This window comes from Apus apus, chromosome 3 (assembly GCF_020740795.1).
Source record: "Apus apus isolate bApuApu2 chromosome 3, bApuApu2.pri.cur, whole genome shotgun sequence".
NCBI classification, from domain to species: domain Eukaryota; kingdom Metazoa; phylum Chordata; class Aves; order Apodiformes; family Apodidae; genus Apus; species Apus apus.
Genome location: NC_067284.1, coordinates 39116122 through 39134865, shown reverse-complemented (window position 1 = coordinate 39134865; position 18744 = coordinate 39116122). Strand labels below are relative to the sequence as shown.

General features: G+C 42.3%; 1 protein-coding gene across 1 annotated transcript in view; it reads left to right on the top strand.

Annotated features, from left to right (window-relative positions):
• The first annotated feature begins 8433 nt into the window (after window positions 1-8433).
• Window positions 8434-18744, top strand: part of NKAIN2 (sodium/potassium transporting ATPase interacting 2) — a 540340-nt gene continuing 530029 nt past the window's right edge. The window contains exon 1 of the mRNA XM_051615572.1: window positions 8434-8498. Coding sequence (XP_051471532.1) covers window positions 8445-8498 — 54 coding nt within the window. The 5' untranslated portion in view covers window positions 8434-8444. The remainder of the gene's footprint in view (window positions 8499-18744) is intronic.

Sequence of the window (18744 nt, the reverse complement as noted above, 5' to 3'; positions counted from 1 at the left end):
AAAATGCACCTGGACACCTTCCTGTGCACCCTGGTCTGGCAAAGGGGGTTGGACTAGATGATCTCCAGAGGTCTTTTCCAAGGCCTAACATTCTGTGATACTGTGATCCTCTGTGATTCCATAACTCTTCAGTGTTACAGACAGAGCCACTTCTTGAAAAATGAGTTTTAGACTAAAATTACAATGCAAATTGTTGATATTATACCTTTTACTGAATTCCTAGGATATATTCCATAATACTTTGTGCATTCCTTATTTTTCAAAAACTTAAAATCATGTCTGAATCAGCATTTCCCCAAAGTTTAGTTCAGTCAGAAATCAGTCCAAGGAAGACTTATGACCTCTTGCAGGTGGCTAGTCTGGGTCAACAAAGTGACATAATTTCACCCAGAAAGCCATTCAAATGTTATAAATGAAAATAATTAGAAGAACAGAATCATAGAATGGTTTTGGTTGGAAGGGACCTTAAAGATCATCAAGATCCAACCCTTCTGCATGGGCAGGGACGCCTCCAACTAGACCAGGTTGCTCAAAGCCACAGCCAACCTGGCTTTGAACATTTCCAGAGAGGGGCATCCTCAAGTTCCCTGGGAAACCTGTCTCACCACCCTCACACTAAAGAATTTCCTCCAAATATCTAAACTAAAGCTACCCTCTTCCAGTTTTAGTCCATTACCCCCTGTCCTTTCTCTGCAAGCCCTTGCAAGAGGTCCATCCCCAGCTTTTCTGTATCCCCTTTGCGTACTGGAAGGCTGCTATTCAGTCTCCCTAGAGCTTTCTCCACTCCAGGCTGAACAACCCCAACTCACTCAGCCTTCACAGGAGAGGTGCTGCAGCCCTCTGATCATCTTCCTGGCCCTCCTCTGGACTCTTTCCAGGAGCTACATGTCCTTCTTATGTTGGGGGCTCCAGAACTGGACACAGTACTCCAGGTGGGGTCAAAGTAAAGGAGACCCGAGTAAAGGGGAGTAAAGGAGAGCTGAGTAATTAGGGTTATTCTTCTCTCTGATCTGCTGTGTAAGTTACAAGTTCACTCACGGTTTCAGGAAAAAAGAATAGCTTCCCAAGACCAGAATCCAGAAGAGACCATTAGCTCTGCTGCGTTCCTTTTACACTTCATTCTTACATTTCGCTCTTCGTGGAGCCAATTAATCTGCTTGCGTGACAAAGTGAGATTGCGTCAGATGTGAGCTGCCTTCTGTAGCTTGGTAGCTTCGCACCAGCTTCCTCCGTTCTCCAGCGGCCGGTGGGAGCCGGCAGCGCTGCCAGGAGCACAGCTGTGCCGGCTGGGGCAGGAGGCAGGGCGGGAGAACGCGCTCGCTGGCTGGAAATCTGTGCATCCACAGGCGTGGTGAGGACGGCCGCCTCCCGTCTCGGGTGCTGTGTCTCTACATGAACACAGTGCCCTCTTTTGATGGGTTGCAGTTTAGAAAGAGTATCACGTTTCAGCTGTGGCTGAGAGCTCTTCCAACTACTCAGATGCCGATGAGATGTTTCCGCAAAGGCAGTATGAGGGTTCCTTCTATTTTTCTATTTGTCCATCAAGTTTCCTTTTTGAAGATGAGCCTTTTTTTCCCTTTTCCCCTTGGACTTTTTTTTCCCCGTTTCTAAGACTGTCATCACGCTTCTGCCCAGCTTCATCACAAAAGAAAATATCCTTGTGTTTTTCAAACATCAGGATTTTAGTCTCTCTGGTAATCAAAATATTTACTGAAAATAGAGCCCATTTATTACAGAATTAAAATACATTAAAATAGGTTTTTAAATATATTATATTAAATGAAAATTTAAGAAATGGAAATCAGATTTGACAGTGCCTTATGGAAAAGGCAACATCCAAGCCTATTAATAGAAGATTGCTTAAAAAATATATTGTTAACACAAATGCATCCATGATTCCATGACAATGAAGCAAATAGAAACAAAAAAAAGGTCACGAAGAATAATTTGACCTCCACATCAGCCAATTTTAAAAGTGAAAGGAAATTCCAGTGCTAGGAAAATTATTTCTCCCTTGTGTTACCTTGCCCTAGGCAAAATGAGAATACATTTATTTTCCAGATGAGACATAAAAGAAGCAGAATGTTTAAGCAACTTGCTAAAGGTTACACAAGTTTATAGGACACATGACGAAAATCCACTATGTGAATGTCCAAAGTCCCTAATATATGAAGTGTTTCAAATCTCTGTGCTCAGATCTACTGAAACATAGGATCAATAATATTCAGTTACCTATACAATGCTTTAACATCTACAAATGAGAAAGTATTGACTAAAAAAAAAAATAAAATAGCGATAGCATTATTAGAGTCTTCTTTTTTTTTTTTTATCCAGAAAGGCTAATAAAGGGACAGAAAATTATGGTGTTAGTTAAGAAAAACATTGTACAAATTAAGTCCATGGAAAGCAGTGGTAAGCCTCTAAGGTGACAATTTTGTTAACTCTGTGTGAAGCAACACAGCATAGCAAGGAAATCCTCCTCCCCTTTGATTCCTCTTTTTTCCCATTCACCCACAGACAGTGAAGCTGTTTGGGAATTGCCAGCACTGTTGCATCCTTGCTTTCTCCCCAGCCTGGATGGAGAACAAACTCAGCAGCAAGGATGAAGTGACAGCAGTTGCCTGCTATTGTTCTGTGGCCCAGGAGCAGGTTTTTGCCACTTGTGTTGTGCTGCAGTTGGTGGCCCAGGAAGGTCAAAGGCGTCCTTGGGCACTGAGATCTGCCTGTATCTAACAGACCTAAGGAGGTCAGCTCAGCACTTGCCTACAGCACCCCTATGATGGATGCAATATTGAGCCTCATGTATCATTTGCTATTATTTCTACTAGCTTTCATAATGGCAGGTATATGATGGATACATTGTCTGCAAAGCCAGTGTATGACAGAGTGCCAGGGACACCTCATTCTCTTCTTCAATCTAACAGCTTGCTGTGCTTTCCTGTCTTATTCCCTTCACATCCTGAAAACTGGCTTGTCCTTTGCCTGGCAAAAGTTGGAATGTTACTATTGCTACTTCATCGACTCATTAGCAATAACAAAATGCACTGGAAAATTCCCTAACTGGTTAGCATTCCTAGGTAGAAATGATATATCACATTATTTACAAAATCCAGTCACTCAGTATCTCTCAAGAAACTGAATACATTAAATTAACAGATTATCCTTTATCTTATTCAAGGTACAGAAGTTGTTCAATAAGGAAAGTAAATCATTATTCTCTTCACACTAATTTCCGTGACCCAATATTTCTGTGCAGAGGGGTAAGGGAGCCTGTTTTTCTACCCAGTAATCAGAGTGCATGACGTGGCCTCAGATCTCCAGCACAGGTTGGTAGGAATAATGGATTTTCCAAATAGGAGCGAAGCGGTTTTTCTTCTTTGCAGGAGCTGGGATATATCACAAGGCTTCCTGTTTCTGTCCTTAATTTCATTCATGAAATGATGCTCCTCCTAACTTGCCTCACCCTCTGGCTAGTTGTTGTCTGATGACTTTTACAAGTCCTAAATTCATGCTGGAAAGGGATAACACTTCTCATTCAGTTAAAACAAAGATTTGCTTAGAAAATGTACACATTTAAACCCACCTTAATGTTTCAAATATCATTATTTTCAGTGGAAATTGCTTCTTAGTTAAATGGGTTTCAGGCATCAGACTATTACATGACAGACAATTTTGTCACTATGCAAAATGTGAAACCTGTAATCAACTTGTTATGGCATTTCACAAAAGTATGTGACAGTAAAATAAGTAAACTGTCATTTGGGCAATCAAGTCTTGAAATCCTGCAATAGGAAAAAAGAACTACCTGACAGTCTTCATGGCAGGGATGAGGTTCAAATATAATTTAATACTGCCACAGTTTTACAGGTTTGAATAGAATTCTTACTGCAGTTTACTTAAGCCTGCAATAATTTTGTATTACGTTTTAGTCATGTACTTTCCCCCTAATTAATTTTTTCCCCAGATAATGTATACACACGTCACACAGCAAGGTCTGCTCTGTTAACAAGGTGTTGGTTAAATTGAAACAATATTCTCCCTTTACTGTCGATGACATTATCAATTACCAAGCACTCTCAGACTGGTTTGATATTAGAACAGATACAGTAGGCAGGAGCTCACGCTGATGAGAGCGTGTGAGAGCTGGACAGACAGGGTACTGGTGGTGGGGAAGGGTAAGCTCCTACAGGGCTAGAATGCTTGGACTGAAGCATCACAGAACCTGCCTTGTGCTGGCTTTAACAGAGTTCACATAAAAGTTTTATTAAAGGAAAGGGATATACAAGCTACAGTTCAGAAGCTGCTTGTGGCCTTTCATGCCAATTTGGCCTGTGGCTTGTTCTAGGAAGTCCTTGTTCTCTCCTGTGGTTGCAGGTTTGATGCAGCGGGCTGGCAGCCCTAGCCCTCTCTGGGCTCCCCTCTCCCCCAGGTTCTCCCTCAGGTGCAGGGAAGAAACAGGCTAGGGACAGGCTTACAACTGATTAGCAAGTCCTGTCAAACTTCAAGGAAGGCACCGGGTGGGACAAGACTTCTGCCATTTTGCCATAGAAGGCCCGTTCCCCACTGCCCCAAAAAGAGCAGACACCATGGGTATACAGGCAATAGCAATGAGCTCTTACAGCTCGGACTGTAAGATAATTCAGTAGCCTCGCATTTCCAGTCATTAGGGATGGTCACAAATTTTGGAATAGATCTCTTCCCAGATATGAGTTATAGAAATAAGAATAAAATTACACTTGATTATGAGGAGAGTGAAGGGAAACACAGAAACCTATTATCTTTTTTTTTTTTTTTTTTTTTTTCCTTTCCCCTTTTGGCCTCTTTACAGTTACAAATCAACTGGTGAAACCACCAAAATCTGCTAGTTAATATTTTGCATGGTATAACCTTCAGTGAAGAGCACTGCACAGTCTGGCTTCACAGAAAATTGGTTTTGTTTTGACAAAGTTATGAATGTTTGGAAATTACTGACTGAGCACACACAACAGACCTTTTGTTAAGTCTAACTGGGAACCTACAAAACAATATTACTGTATGTACACAGCTGATCTCGCCGCATGCTGAAGCAGAGGGGCCCCACAAACAGGCTTAGACTGGCCTGGGAAAGGCCCTGAGCGTTTGACCTAATGAGGGCTGAATCCTGTGGCTCACACAAAGTGCTCAGGGAGCAGTCTAATAAGGATTCAGGGGTAATGCTTCAGTTTTCCTTCCCCCTCTTGCTCTACATAATCATACTGTAATTTTTTTCCCCTCCCAATTTTTGATTTGTAGCTTCTCTAATTGCACAGAGCAAGCAAAGGCAAGCCTGCAGCAAGCCTAGCTGTGGTGAGTCTGTTGGCTACAGGGAGGAGGAATCCTCTTTGACACCTCAACAATGCGTTATGGCTGAAGACTCTCACAGAGAATCTACATGCCATAATTGTCAACAAGATTCAAGAGATGGATGAATACCTTTCTTTTTATATTTCAGCTTTTGGGAAGGTTCAAGCTTGGTAAGGTAGAATAACTGGAACAGCAACAGAGGGAAGCAGCGACGCAGGCAGTACCAGAGCTCAGACAAATGTCAGAGAACAGAGTGGCTGACACAACTGACTTCTTCATCTGCCTCTGCTGAGGTCTTATTCTGTGCATATGAGGGCTCTTACCAAGCAGCTCCAGCCAAAACCCGAGACAGGACAAAATGCAATCCACTGCCATGCAGCATTCGATGGTGTAGGACAGAGTGAAAGAGACTACTCAGCTCCTGCTAAAAAACAGGGCACAGACAGCCCGGAGAAGCCGAAAGGAAGGAGAAGTTTATGAGGTAAGAGTGACATGGAAAGAGAGTTAGTGTGGAAAGGCAAGTCATAGACCAAGGGGAACTGGAAAACAGTGGTAGAAAGAGATACAGCTACTTTGAAGCTCAGGAGAAAGCAAAGAAGTAGAAAATCTTACCAAAAAGCAAAACTACAGGAGAAAGTGATGAGAAAAGGATCAGGGTGCTCTGTAAAGCTACAGGTGTCCATGGAGATAATCCTTTTGGACTCTGTCACTACTGCCTGCATTTTCCTTAGGAAACCTCTCACTGGAATGAACAACCAGATCAGTTATGACACCCGCAGGGCACTAGTGTTAGGTCCCTCAAGAGTCTACATAGAGTACGCATTGCTTCACCTCCTATTAGCTTCCCAGCTCCCAGCCCCACATAATTGGATATGCTGCTCTTGCCACTTAGCCAGTTTTACCAGGACACAATTGCTGTGGGTAAAAAAAAAAAAAAAAAAGAAAAAAAAAAGTGTTTTCCATTGTTTTTCTGACCACTCTCACTCCTCAGTCAAGCAGGACTCACTGTAGTAGAAGAGATTATGACACAAAGCCAAACATGCCTGGGATGAGACAGAAGCATGGCTACAGAGGCTACTGCTACACCTGGTCTAGTTCAAATCTCAAGTTCAAACAACCATCATGCCAGTTAATACCCGCACACCAACACGTTACTTCTGTAAAATGCATGAATGGCATGGTGAAGAAGTCCACTTGCTGGACATCTCTGTTATCAGCAGCTCAAAAGCTTTATTTGTTCACAGATACAGCCCTCCCTAGCTGTTGCCTCCTTAGATCCTAAAGGAGATGTGTTCCCTCGGCTTGGAAATCTGCCTGACCAGTGTTATGGCAGGTCAATACTGTTTCTGATATCACAGAAGCTGATAAGCTGAAGGATGTCCTTATGGAGCGGTGGACAACCAGTGTCACTTTTGGGTGTGTTTTGCTTCCCTGTGGAGTGCTTATTATGTTGTAGGGCATTTTAGGAATCGTAACTGTTCACTTGACAGGCTGCCAACTATTTTGACAAACTCTCTCAGAAAATGAGAGAACAACTACACGGGATTCTAAGGTGTCAGAGACCTTCCTGTTTCACAGAATGCTTGTGCTGCAAACAAGCATCCACACGTGCTCAGAAAACTCAGTGGTCTTCCTCCAGTTCGTAATTGTTGATGTCACCACTAAAACTACCTGCACTAATGGGCAGCTCAGCAAAAAACTGACCTGGTCTGAATGCAATGTCAAGACTGCTGCTGATGACACAGCAAGTAAGTGCCTCTGGAGGCTGACTGACGCACTGGAATGTGACATATAATTTCCCATCAACTTCATGTATTCAAGATGCTTTTAATAGCAAGAGAAAGGCTGGACCACACCACTAAGTGCAACCGTTCTTCGTGGTGATGGTGAGCAGAACCAGTTCCCTGAAACCAACTAATATTTTTATAAATTTTCCTGATCATGTCTGCCCTCACCCTGCAGCGCCCGGCCTCTGCTTCGGAACCCTCTCAGGCCTCCAAGTCGGGTCTCTCCTGGCTTGCCCCCGCTCCTTCACTCTGCTTCGGCTGGGAGGGAGAACTGTCGCCAGGGCCGAGTGGATGCCGGCGTGTCCCTGGAGGTCTCCGGGAGCTCTCCCCGGTGCCGGCCGGAGCGGTGGCAGCAGCAGCGGAGGCAGAGCCCGCTGGGGAAGCTTCCCTCTGCACGGCCGGCCGCGGCCCGGCAGGCGGCAGCAGCGCGCCCCGCCGCGGGGCTGGGGCTGCGCGGGGCTGCGCCGCCCCGCTCCTTTCCGCGATCCGCGCTGTGCTCCGCTGCGGGCCGCGCGGCACTCCGCACCCCTGCCGTCCAGCCCCCGGCGAGGGCAGGGAGCTGTGCCTGGGCGGCAGCGGGGCTGTGGCTCGCCTGGTCTGGCCCGGCGCCGGTGGCCCGGTGTGGGGAAACCCCGGGACGCGGAGAGGCGTCCCGCCGAGACAAAGGCGCCCAGGAGGGTGAAGCCGCCCTCGCCGCGCCCGAGCAGACAAAGCGGCAGCTGCCCGTCCCCTCCGCGGCGCCGCCCCTCCTCGCCCTCCTGCCGGGGAGAGCCCTCGGGCGAGGCGTTTTCACTGCTGGGGCTGCCCGAGCCCTACCGGCGAGAAGAGAAGGGAGGGTGGGGGAAGCGCCTGTGCCGTGGGCAGGAGGGAATCCGCTCTCCCAGCGTGAACGAAGCTCAGCACCGCCGCCCGCCTCGCCTCGCCTCCACGTCCCTCCCTCCACCCCTCCTCCCCCCGCCTCCCCCCGCCGCAGACGGCTGCGAGCCCGGATGGTTTGCGAGCGGAGTTGAGGGGGCAAACTTTGAAGCCCAGATGCCTCTGGGGCTGCGCGGCAGAGCGCGGCTGCTCCTGCAGGCACCTGCCGCCGCCCTTCCCCCGGCGCTGCCGCCCTCCACGGGGGTGGCCGGCCCCGCTGCTGGCGGCCGCCGAGGCGGCGGGCGCTGCGGCCGCGGCTAGGGCGGGCAGGCGGGCGGGCGGCGGGCGCGCCCCCATGCGGGTCCCGGGCCGGGGCGCGCCGGCGGCGGCAGGCGGGAGCCGGGCGGCGGCCGGGTGGTGCTCCTCTCCCGCCGCCTGAGCGGGCGCGGCGCGGGACGGCGGCGCGGGGTGCCTGGAGCCATGGGCTATTGCAGCGGCCGGTGCACGCTGGTGGCGGTGTGCGGCGCGCAGCTGGTGAGTGGCGGCGGGGGCGGCCCGCGGAGGGAGCGGGGAGGGGGGAGGGAGGGAAGGAAGGAAGGGGCGGTGGGGCGGCTCCCCCGCTGCCCGGAGGGGGAGCCCGGGGAACGCGGGAGCGGGGGGCGGGCGGGCAGCGCCCCGTGTTTTGGGCGAGGAGGGGGAGCGCGGGGACCTGGATGGGGAAACGCGTGTGATAGCAGGGTGGGAAATGCGGGCTGCGTTACAGGTAGTTTCGCGGCAGCTTTGGCGGGGAGGCTGCGGTGGGCGCACGGCGGAGTTATCAAACTCAGGCAGACCTCCCAAGCGTTGGCTCAACTTGGTGCCTGCTTTCCTCTGGCAGGCCGGTATTGGGCTGACGTTAGGTAAAGCAGGGACGCGGCCGTGTCAGGGGTGATGCTTAGATCGCAAACACTTTGCCGTACAGGTGCGTGTGTGCGAAGTTTTTACGCCTGAGCTTTTCTGCAGATGTGTCTTTTCCCTTTCAGACTTAATGGGCAATGTACATTAACATTGTATCGTTATGTTGGTACAGAACCGAAACACGTATTTATACTTACCTTTAGAAGAGCCCTGTGGCAGCACTTGTGAGCTCAGCTACCAGCGAAACTAGACTGACTTTAAAAAGTAGGCACTGAGATACAATAACAAAGAGACCGCCTAAAAATAGCTCTGCTTAGCAAGATGGTTAAACCGTGCAATTGTGTTGTACTTTGACAGGGTTCAAAGTTGAGAAACTAAAAAAAAATATGTTTACTGTTATAAAAAAAAATACATGATGTATAGAATTCCTGTGGATTTGGATGCAGTGACACACAGCTAAAAACCCACCAATGGAATATGATCCATTTCTTATTTTCATTAGACCAAGTGTTTGTGTGCAGTCAGAAGATGTGCTGGAAGCACCTTTGGTAAGCAGTTAATCTTACAGCAGGAAGGAAATAATTCGTGTTTCTCCATCCCTCTACCTCTTACTGAATAGTTTTGCTGAGAAAGTGTTAGTCGGTATCAATAGCAACAAGCGTTGTCAGCAATTCTCCTGTGGACAGGTACTGAGAGTACTACAGAAGAAAAAACAGTAGATTTCAGGGACCAGTACAAAGGAAAAACCAGTAAAACAGTACAAAGGAAAAAGGTGATGTGTTAGCAGATTGGAAATTCAAAATGCCTATGGGCTTACTATTGGTTCTAATCAACCCTTAATCCTTCTGTATTCTGGAAAACATTTTATTTGTATACGCTGTTCTCAACATAAGTTATCTGATTCTTTGTACCCAGATGTATCTTGTCATATGTGATTTATTCATGCACACTGTCTAAAAAAAGAATCATGAATACAAGTAGAGGATCTTGAGTGGAATGGTAGGAATGTAACCTTTTCCAGCAATTTGAAAACATAAAATTAGTCACTGAAGTTCTTCAGATCCATTTAAGTTTCAGAGATATACTTTTAATTTTGTTTTTGTTTTTCCTGCAAAGGGAATAAAACATTGTTTAAATTGTACCTTTTATAGATAAAAGGTTGATTTAAAAAAAAGTTCATTCAACAAACAGGAGGTTATGATGACTGTGGACTGTGCTAAGAGGTTAAATTATTACTGGTTTGTAAGTCTGTGAAGGAAAACGTATTTGCTAACTCATGGTGACGAAAATACATGCAAAACTCATAGGAAAAACATCAACAGAAATGTCCTGTAGGAATGTATCAGCAGGTGGATGAGCAGGTACATGGATGAAGAACTGTAGCATTATGGTAAGCTTTCTAAAAGTGAACATTACAGGGTCAAATATATATTTATTTTTAAAAGTAAATACTGTATTCTGGAGTAGTTTTAGTGAACTTTTAATGTGTCATTTTAAACTGAAAGCAAACTTTGAAATTTTTACTGTGCAAGAGAAGGACCTGCTAGCAGCAGCATAAACCTCTGAATCACACTTGGCCTATGTAATGACATTTAGATAGGATCAAAGCAGAAATAATAATTTATGTGAGAAAAAAAGTAGTTGGGAATGGAAAAAATTATGCACTTTATGAAAAAGGCTAGTCACATTCCTTCACGTGCCATGTACCATCAGATGGGAACAGGTCCTAAGTTATAAGTCAAGGAGCCTTAACTCTCCTAAAGAGGCCTATGGGTCATTGATCAGCTGCCTTTTTTTAAGGTAAAGGCTACTTAAAGAAGCAAATTATGTCAAGATTCATTCTCAGATTAGCAGCCATGTTAATGCAGATGCAAATAAAAAACAAAAGATAAAGAAGTAATCTGGCCTGAGGAGATAGGCATGGGAAGCATTTCTACAAAGATAATAATACTAAAAAAAAAAGCATAAAGCTTTTAATGTGAAAATCTTTTGTTACTGATACCTGGGTTTAGCTTTTAAAATGATCATGTTTGAAGTAGAAAATACACTTTTCTTTGAGTGAAGAAGTTTGTAAAAAGAAAGGTTTCTTCCATTTTTTTATTGAAAATATTTTCTTCCATCTCTGCAGAGCTAGGATGTGGTGATCTAATTGGACTTTATAGACACCGTAAAATAAATAACGTTGAACAATACTGCAGCTCAATTAGAGAGGTTCTTGCATATGGCACATACCTAGATGATGTAAGTGAATGGGCAGAAAAAGTGTTTGTTTCAAATACTGGTGCAGCAGTAGAGCTACATCAACTTGAGAGACGCCGCACAAACAGAACTATTTTCATAAATACATTTTAAATGCTTATAGCCAAGGCAACAATACTGTACCATCAGATAATCAGAAAGCTAAAGGAATGTTTCTGCTCTCAAGGGCATACTGATCATTGCTCCCTTGCTTATTAACATACATATACCTTCTTGTTTGTGCTCTCATTTGCACTATGGAAAACAGCCTTTGGCAGCTCATTTTCCTCTGCATTTGTAGCCATTGAGAAGAATTAACAGCAAGTAAGAGCTAATTTTGCTGATGTTAGAGCAAGACATTGCCTTCTGTATACAAAGCTAATTATCATAAAATGCAATTTTATTTTTTTAAGATAATTTTGGTCTCTCTTGTACTTTGTCCTTCTGAAGAGAACAGTGGTCATGGAGGCTCTCATGTGTTTTGTTGAATGTCAGCCACCCTGGTTGCATTGAAAGAACTCTCAGCCACTGCATTTTGTCCTTTAAACCTCTTTATTTTTGGGTGTCTCCTTTTCTATTAATAGCTTATATCAGGAACACTAATATCTTGTTGCTTAGACTTCTTAATAGCAGGAGCAGCAAAGGTGAAACCACCAAGATTATTGTGCTTTCTGGAAGGCTTCAAGAGCCCTGTGGTAACCAGCTTGAAATTTTCTACATGTCCTGTGTTGCTGCTTGGGAAAACTTGGAGTAGTGGCAAAACAGTAAAATGCACTGCTTGTTTTCCACTTAGAGGCTCTTCCCAAGTGCAGTGATGAGAAAGGACAGCATTTCATAAGGCAACTTTAAGTCTCCAGAAATCATTGCCTTATTGTTTCTATCCATCAGACAAAGATCACTATAGTCCCAAGGCTAATGAGATGACAGATAATTCAACATTTGTACTGCCTTCTCTCAGTTTGCAGCTGAATTTATTTATACTGTTGTTCTTGAAAATTTTGCCTGTTTTTTTTTTTAAAAAAAAAAAACAACAAAACAAAACACAAACTAAATTGTAATACAATTCAGGTATTTTAGCTAAGCATTAAAATGGATATAAAATTTGTAAACAAGCTTCATAAATATCAAGGCTCAGATAGTGATTCTGGGCAGTTCAGTCTGCTACGCTGAAGAAGCATGTACTATAATGAGTACAGGCTTCCCAGTTTCTGAAAAACAGTGTCTTTCACGAGCATCAATGTATGGCTTTTGCAGTCTTTTGTTTTCCTCACCAACGCTTTGCTGTATTGGGGCATAAGCACACCGACAGACGATTTGGGTGTATCTCTCTGGGACCTCTTCCATTTACAATTCTGGCTGAAGCCCCTGTCCAAGCATGTCCTTGTGACCAAGCAGAAGACAGAGGCACCTGGATTTGGTTGCTTTTGCTAACAGGCCCAAAGTTTATCAAAATGGTCATAAAATGTTTATCAAAATGGTAAGTATGGAAATGTCTTTGTTTCATGCTTTTCCACAAAAGAATTACATGAATTAAGAGAAAATTCAAATATTTTATTTAAAAACCTGTATCAGCTGAGGTAATTTCTATACTTATCTGTGCTACAAATATCCATAAACACATATTGAGTTACCTTTTTTGCACATGAACGCACATGTTTGATCTGCAGCAAATAAAGTTATAGAACCACTCAAAGCCAGGAAATGAATTATGTACCAACTGGGAAACGATATCTACCATATGTCTTCTGTTTCTTCTTATGTCTATATTGCCCATGTGTTTTAAGGCTGAAGAGTGTTCTGTTCTCCTTCAGTTCTCACCTGCATTACAAAACAGTGGTACCTGTAACAAAGCTTGGTTCTTCGACAAAATCTCTTAGTGATGAATCCTGTAAAGTCTTGGTGTGCCTTTCAAAAATGTGAACAGCAAACATTCTTATGCTCATTCAGACACTTTGGGAATGGTGATTGTGGCAAGTTCTAGTCTATATCACAGATCTGCCTATAATGGGTAGCACTTGATATTATGAATATAATTGCTCAGTGGAAAACTCATGTTTTAACAGTTTGCAAACTGACTTGTTTCTGGACTGCAGCTTGATGTAATAAAGAACATCTTTGTGTTATATCATGCGTATCATCAAGGTGCTTCCCAGTAGCACACTGAACCATGTAACTAGTGTATGTAGCATGTTTATTTGCATTTAGTTGCTGGGTTTTGGGGAGGGTTGTTTTTTCTTTTTGCACGTGTGTTGTAATTGTGTTTCATTGTCGCTGTTGCCAATGGTTTTCAATGGCAGCTTTAGGAGAGAAGTGTCTGCAGTGGAAAATTCTGATGACATGTACATGTTCCTACATTTTTTGCTAGTCAAAGGGCATTTAAAGAAGTGGGTTTTCCATATTGAATGAAAAGTAATGCTGTTACAGCTTTTAGCCTGTGAATCTGTAGGCTTATCAGTCTAGAAAGAGCATAGAAAGAACTGGTTTCTCTGTTTAGGATAGTACTTAAATTTAAGTACTGCTTTTGAAATTGTAACTAGATCAAGTTGTGTCTGTGACTTCTCAAAGTTCTGCTTCTTCCTTTGTTTCAATTTTGATAGGAAAGAAAGTGAAAGTCTTAGTGCCATTGTATCAAAGAACATTGTGGTCCTACTAGCTATGAAAAGGAGACAGTCCTGTGAATAGCAGACTTTCAGCAAATATATATTTGAAAGCTATTGTATAATACTAAGGAGTAGATTTTGAGATGTTGCTGGGAATATATAAAACAAGACTTGATCACGAATTCAGAGAGCTAATGTCTTTTGTTCCTATGAAAGAAATACATAGCAACCTTTCTAGGTTTAAGTGAGACCTTGGTAAAAAAAAAGAAACACTATTATTCTGTTCTGTTTTTGAGATAAAATACTGAGAAGTCATAGCCAAGCTGTTTTTTTTCTGATAACTTAAGTTCAGAAATAGTGGTGCATAGAAAAAATAGATGTGAGGGGTAATGGTCCATTGCATAATTTAATTTTAGTGTCTTGATATTAACTATGAATTGTACTTTTTTGTATTATTTTTCATAGAATTGTGAATTAATAATAATTGTGAATAACCAATCATGCACTTCAAGAAAAGCAGAGTATGTTGTTTTAAGTTACAGGAATAAAAGAATTCAGGTCAGCTGACTAGGAAGCTTTAATTCACTGCTTTTGAAGCTGAACTTCTAAAGAGTTCAGTGAGCAGACTCAACATTCAGATGCTGTGATGATGGGTAGGAGGGAAAGGTTTAAATAGATTGAGAGAAGTGGAGTTGAATAAACTACCTGAATAGAGGGACCTAGAATATCTAGCAAAGTTACTCCTTTTGTATAGCCATGAGGCAAATCTTTGACGATAGGAATTAATTCCATATTGACAGAGATTTGAGCTAGCACTTTGAATGATGAGCAGCAGGATGGGTTGTTTTTTGTTTTTGTTTGACTTTTTTCTTTTTCTTTACAAAAAGCACTAAGTAAGCATTTTTAAAAGACAATAAAATATGAGAAATCTCTCATTCTGTAGTCAATAGAAAGGAACAGACTCCATTACAGAATTGTTCAAAGCAGAAACATAATGTTTTGAGTTGTTAGTGAGTTTACTGTCCCACGCTGAGCTGTAGGAATGTATACAATGCAAATGCAGCATGTAAGGTTTGTAAACAAGGGCTTGGTGACTCCTTCAAGGAAATAATGTAAATCTATTCCAGGTCTTCTCAGTGTTCTGGTGCACTGGATGACTTGGGTCTCAACATCTAGTTTTAGACTTGAAGTTTTGAGAAACTTCCCTGGGCTTAGGGTCCCATTCAGCCAGTGTCTGCTGTGGAGGCTGATGTCACTGCCCAGTGAACTACTCGGGTATCCCCCTATGTTCCAAACTGCCTTTTTGGTCCCATGGTTCCACTGAGCTCAAGAGATTATCCCAGGTGTACAATGCCAAAAGAGACAGATATGCCAAATGACATCTTAAAAGAACGATGTGTCAGAAATCTTGAATTTCTAGAGGATTTACTTTTGGTTCTGGATTTAAGTAACATTTAATGGAGAATAACAAAATTGAGTATTTTCATATTTGGCTTGGGGCAAGCGTATTGATGGTGTGACTGAACCAGAATAATATCACGCTCCTCTGCAGTCTGAAGAGGGACTCTTTCAGGGGCAGATCAGAGTGCCAGACATTTCTTACTGCCCTTTAGAGTTTTGTCTGAAGTAAAGTGCTCCTTCAGTTTAAATAAGCTTTTTGGGAGGTGCAGGGAGAGAAGAAACCAGAGATCCATTGTATGCTGTTTTTCCATTTACTATTTACATTTTCCTCCCTCTTGCATATTCAGTAGTCATTTTACTGAGGACTTCTTGATTTTAAAGATGACGGTGTTATAAAGACTGAGGAATGCTGTTTTGGGAAGGAATTTGTCTCTCTGCTGACTGCAGGAAGAAACTAAGGAGCCTGGTTTCACCAGAGCATGTCAGCTTTTGTGCATATATTCTTTAAGATCTCTTAATAAAAAAATAATGCTAAAATCAAATAGCTAAAGCTGATTTATGCTCACTTTGTTTTTTGGGTGATTTAATGTAGCTTCCAACAGGAGAGGGGAAGATATGGGGATCACTGTAAATAATGTGTGATCACAAAGAGTACACTGAAAACATGATAATTTGAAATCATCAAATAGTTTGTTGTCATGCAGATTAATCTTCACTTACATTTTTGTTATGGGGAGTGAGAGAGAGCGGCTGCTGAGTACTACCTGACTTGTAAAGTGGAATGGACACAGTCATTGAAATGACAGTTGCTTGCCCCTGTGACAAGTAAACATTTTGCAGTTTGTTATTTTATCCCTTCTCCCTAGATGTATATATACCAGCTGGATGTTACCTGATAATTGTTTCAGCATTTTATCATTCTATAACCCTCTGATAGAAATGACATTTAGAAGAAAAATTACTGATTTCTGTGTTCACTAAAAAGTAAACATGCATAACTAATAGTTTTATTCATCACAGATCATACTTATGCATTTTTAATAAAATCTTGATTTTAATTCATACATAACTTATGAGAAATGATTATCAGTTTAGGGCTCTGCTGATTCCCTCTTAAATGTTTACATATATCTGGATACCTTGAAAATGTATTTTTTTGAGCCTCTGATTTACCTTTTATACACAAACTTGCTTCTCTACTGCCTGTGTAATGATGTAATGTATATAAGAAATGCTGATTATTGTACTGATTGCTAAAATCAGTAAAAGTACCATTTATATGGCATAAATGAATCTCAGATTTTCCTATGCTGTAATAGCAGTAATAGCTTTCTTGCACTGGGTTTGTTGGGTTTTTTTGGGTTTTAATTTATTTTTTTTTTTTTCAGTTGGGATATTAGGCTGAATCTCTAGTGGCAACTCACCAGTTACATGTAACTGACAAGTTACCAGTTACGTGAATGGGAATAAGAAAAGTCTGTCTTACCCTATATTCATATGAGAACAGATTGAGGCTTGGTTTCCTCACCTTCTTTACTTATGAAGAATTCTCACTAGTAGAGTTTTGTACAGAAGGCAGCAAATGAGGTTAATACTATTATTTCTGAGAGGCATGTTGAAATGATGATGCCTGTCATGTTTATAGGTCACATCACCTTTCAGAAGGCAAAAATGCATCACCGTTTGCAGATGGTTGGGGAGAGATTCATACTGTCTCATATAAGCACTTAATTAATAGGCTTTGAACCACCTTCCAGAGGTGGCTGCTTCTTTCTGTTGACTATATAGTGATCTTTGAGGTGCTGTTGGGAATGAACCTCCAGGCTCTCTTCTGCATGCACCTTTACTTACTTCATTATATAGTTAAGCTTGCTCATCTTTGATGGTATCTTTGTACTAAAGAGGAGAGGATGGACTGTGAAAATATTATTTTGTAGGCAGAATAAATGAATGATGCATAACATTTCTTCTGGATGAATGGATGTCATGCTAAAAGCCTAGAACAAGGGTAAGAGGATTGCCCCTGTTCACCTTGAATAACATTTGCTGTCTTTGATCCCACAGTAGTGAATGAAATTGTTCTACATGAACAAGATAGTAATAAGAGATAGAGGGTCTTGAATCTAAGGTACTGACTAATATCTGTGTAAGAAAGCTAAACTGTCTTAGGAAATGATGTAATTCCTTTCCAGGTGACTCACACCATGGGTCAATTTTCTAATTAAATATCCCTTTCAGCTTCTTTATAGATGGATTACTAATTGGCCCTCAACAAGTATATTCTCTTTTGAAGATAAAAAGCTTTTCCAAGGAAAGTAGGAGAGATGCTAGAATGTCTCTTTAGAACAATGCAGGGATCTTTGGAAAGCCATTCTTCAGTAATTAAACAAAATGTGAAGTTTGCAAATTTTTGCCCTGGCCAACATTGACCCAGCATTTTTCATTATTCTCTGGTCACAGTCTCTGGCAGGCTGTTCTATTACAGAGCACAGAAACAAAAGGAGAAAAAAAAAGCCCATTGTGTGTCATTACTGTCTTCACAAAGCCACAGATACATTAAACTCATGATACTGTTCATTGTGTGCTTGAGCCACCAGTGACAAAGGTGCTGTGAGTACCACTGAATATCAGGCAGTCATATGTCATCACATCACTGTTCAAATTGGCTGAGCAAATGACAGTGAAACAAAGGAAAACATAAGCAGCTAAAGGAATGCAAAAGAGTAAAGCTTTTCTGAAAAAAAAAAATAAAAAATTGAATGTTATTTTTGCCATTAGCTCTGAAGTTGATTTATTTATTTATTTATAAGTTCTTCCCCATGCCCATCTTATGCCCTCAAGGCCAGTTAGCTTTTATTTCCTTTGATGCTAGTAGCAGTCACAGGCAGTGACAGCAGCTGGTAACAAGCCAGATGATGGCACTGGTAGTGTTAACATGAGACATGGGCTTCAGTGTATCCTGAAAACAGAGTTCATTGTCTCAGATTTTGTCACTGGCTTTCCTGAGTGTCAAGCTGGCAGTAAATTTGGTACTTGCAGAAGGAATACCACAAAAAAATGGAGCTGGATGTGGTATTCAGCAATATACCTAGTAATGACTGTTTCTGATCTTGGCACCCTCTCAGAGTTTTTAGAGAGGCTGCTGTCTGGTACAATCTTTTTTCATTTTTTGTTTTGGTTTGTTTGTTTTTTTAAATGAAAGCCATCACCCAGGGGTAGGATCATAATGGCAGCTTCAGAAGAAAGTTGTTGGCCTCAACTGCTGGAAGAGGTGGTATCTGTTCTGCATCGTGCTAAACTACGCTTTTTCAGATGCATAATAAAGGTTATTTATGGACACCAATAAAGTGGTATCTGTTGTATAATATCACAGATAGGCATAAGGACAATAACAAAAGGCAGCTGGTTTAGTAAGCTCTATTTGCTGCAGAAATGTGCTGTTCTTTGCAAATTGAAATAAAAAAAAAATGGGGGGGGAAAGTGTGGGGAGAATGTTGAGGGATTTTTTCCTGGTTCCTGGCATTTGCAGTAATTCTTGCTTTGCAGTGTGCTTATAAAGACAATTATGTGGGTCCCATGTCAGTATTATATTCGTCATGACAAGAGCCTTATTTGAGGACAGCTTCTCCTCACTGCCCAGCACA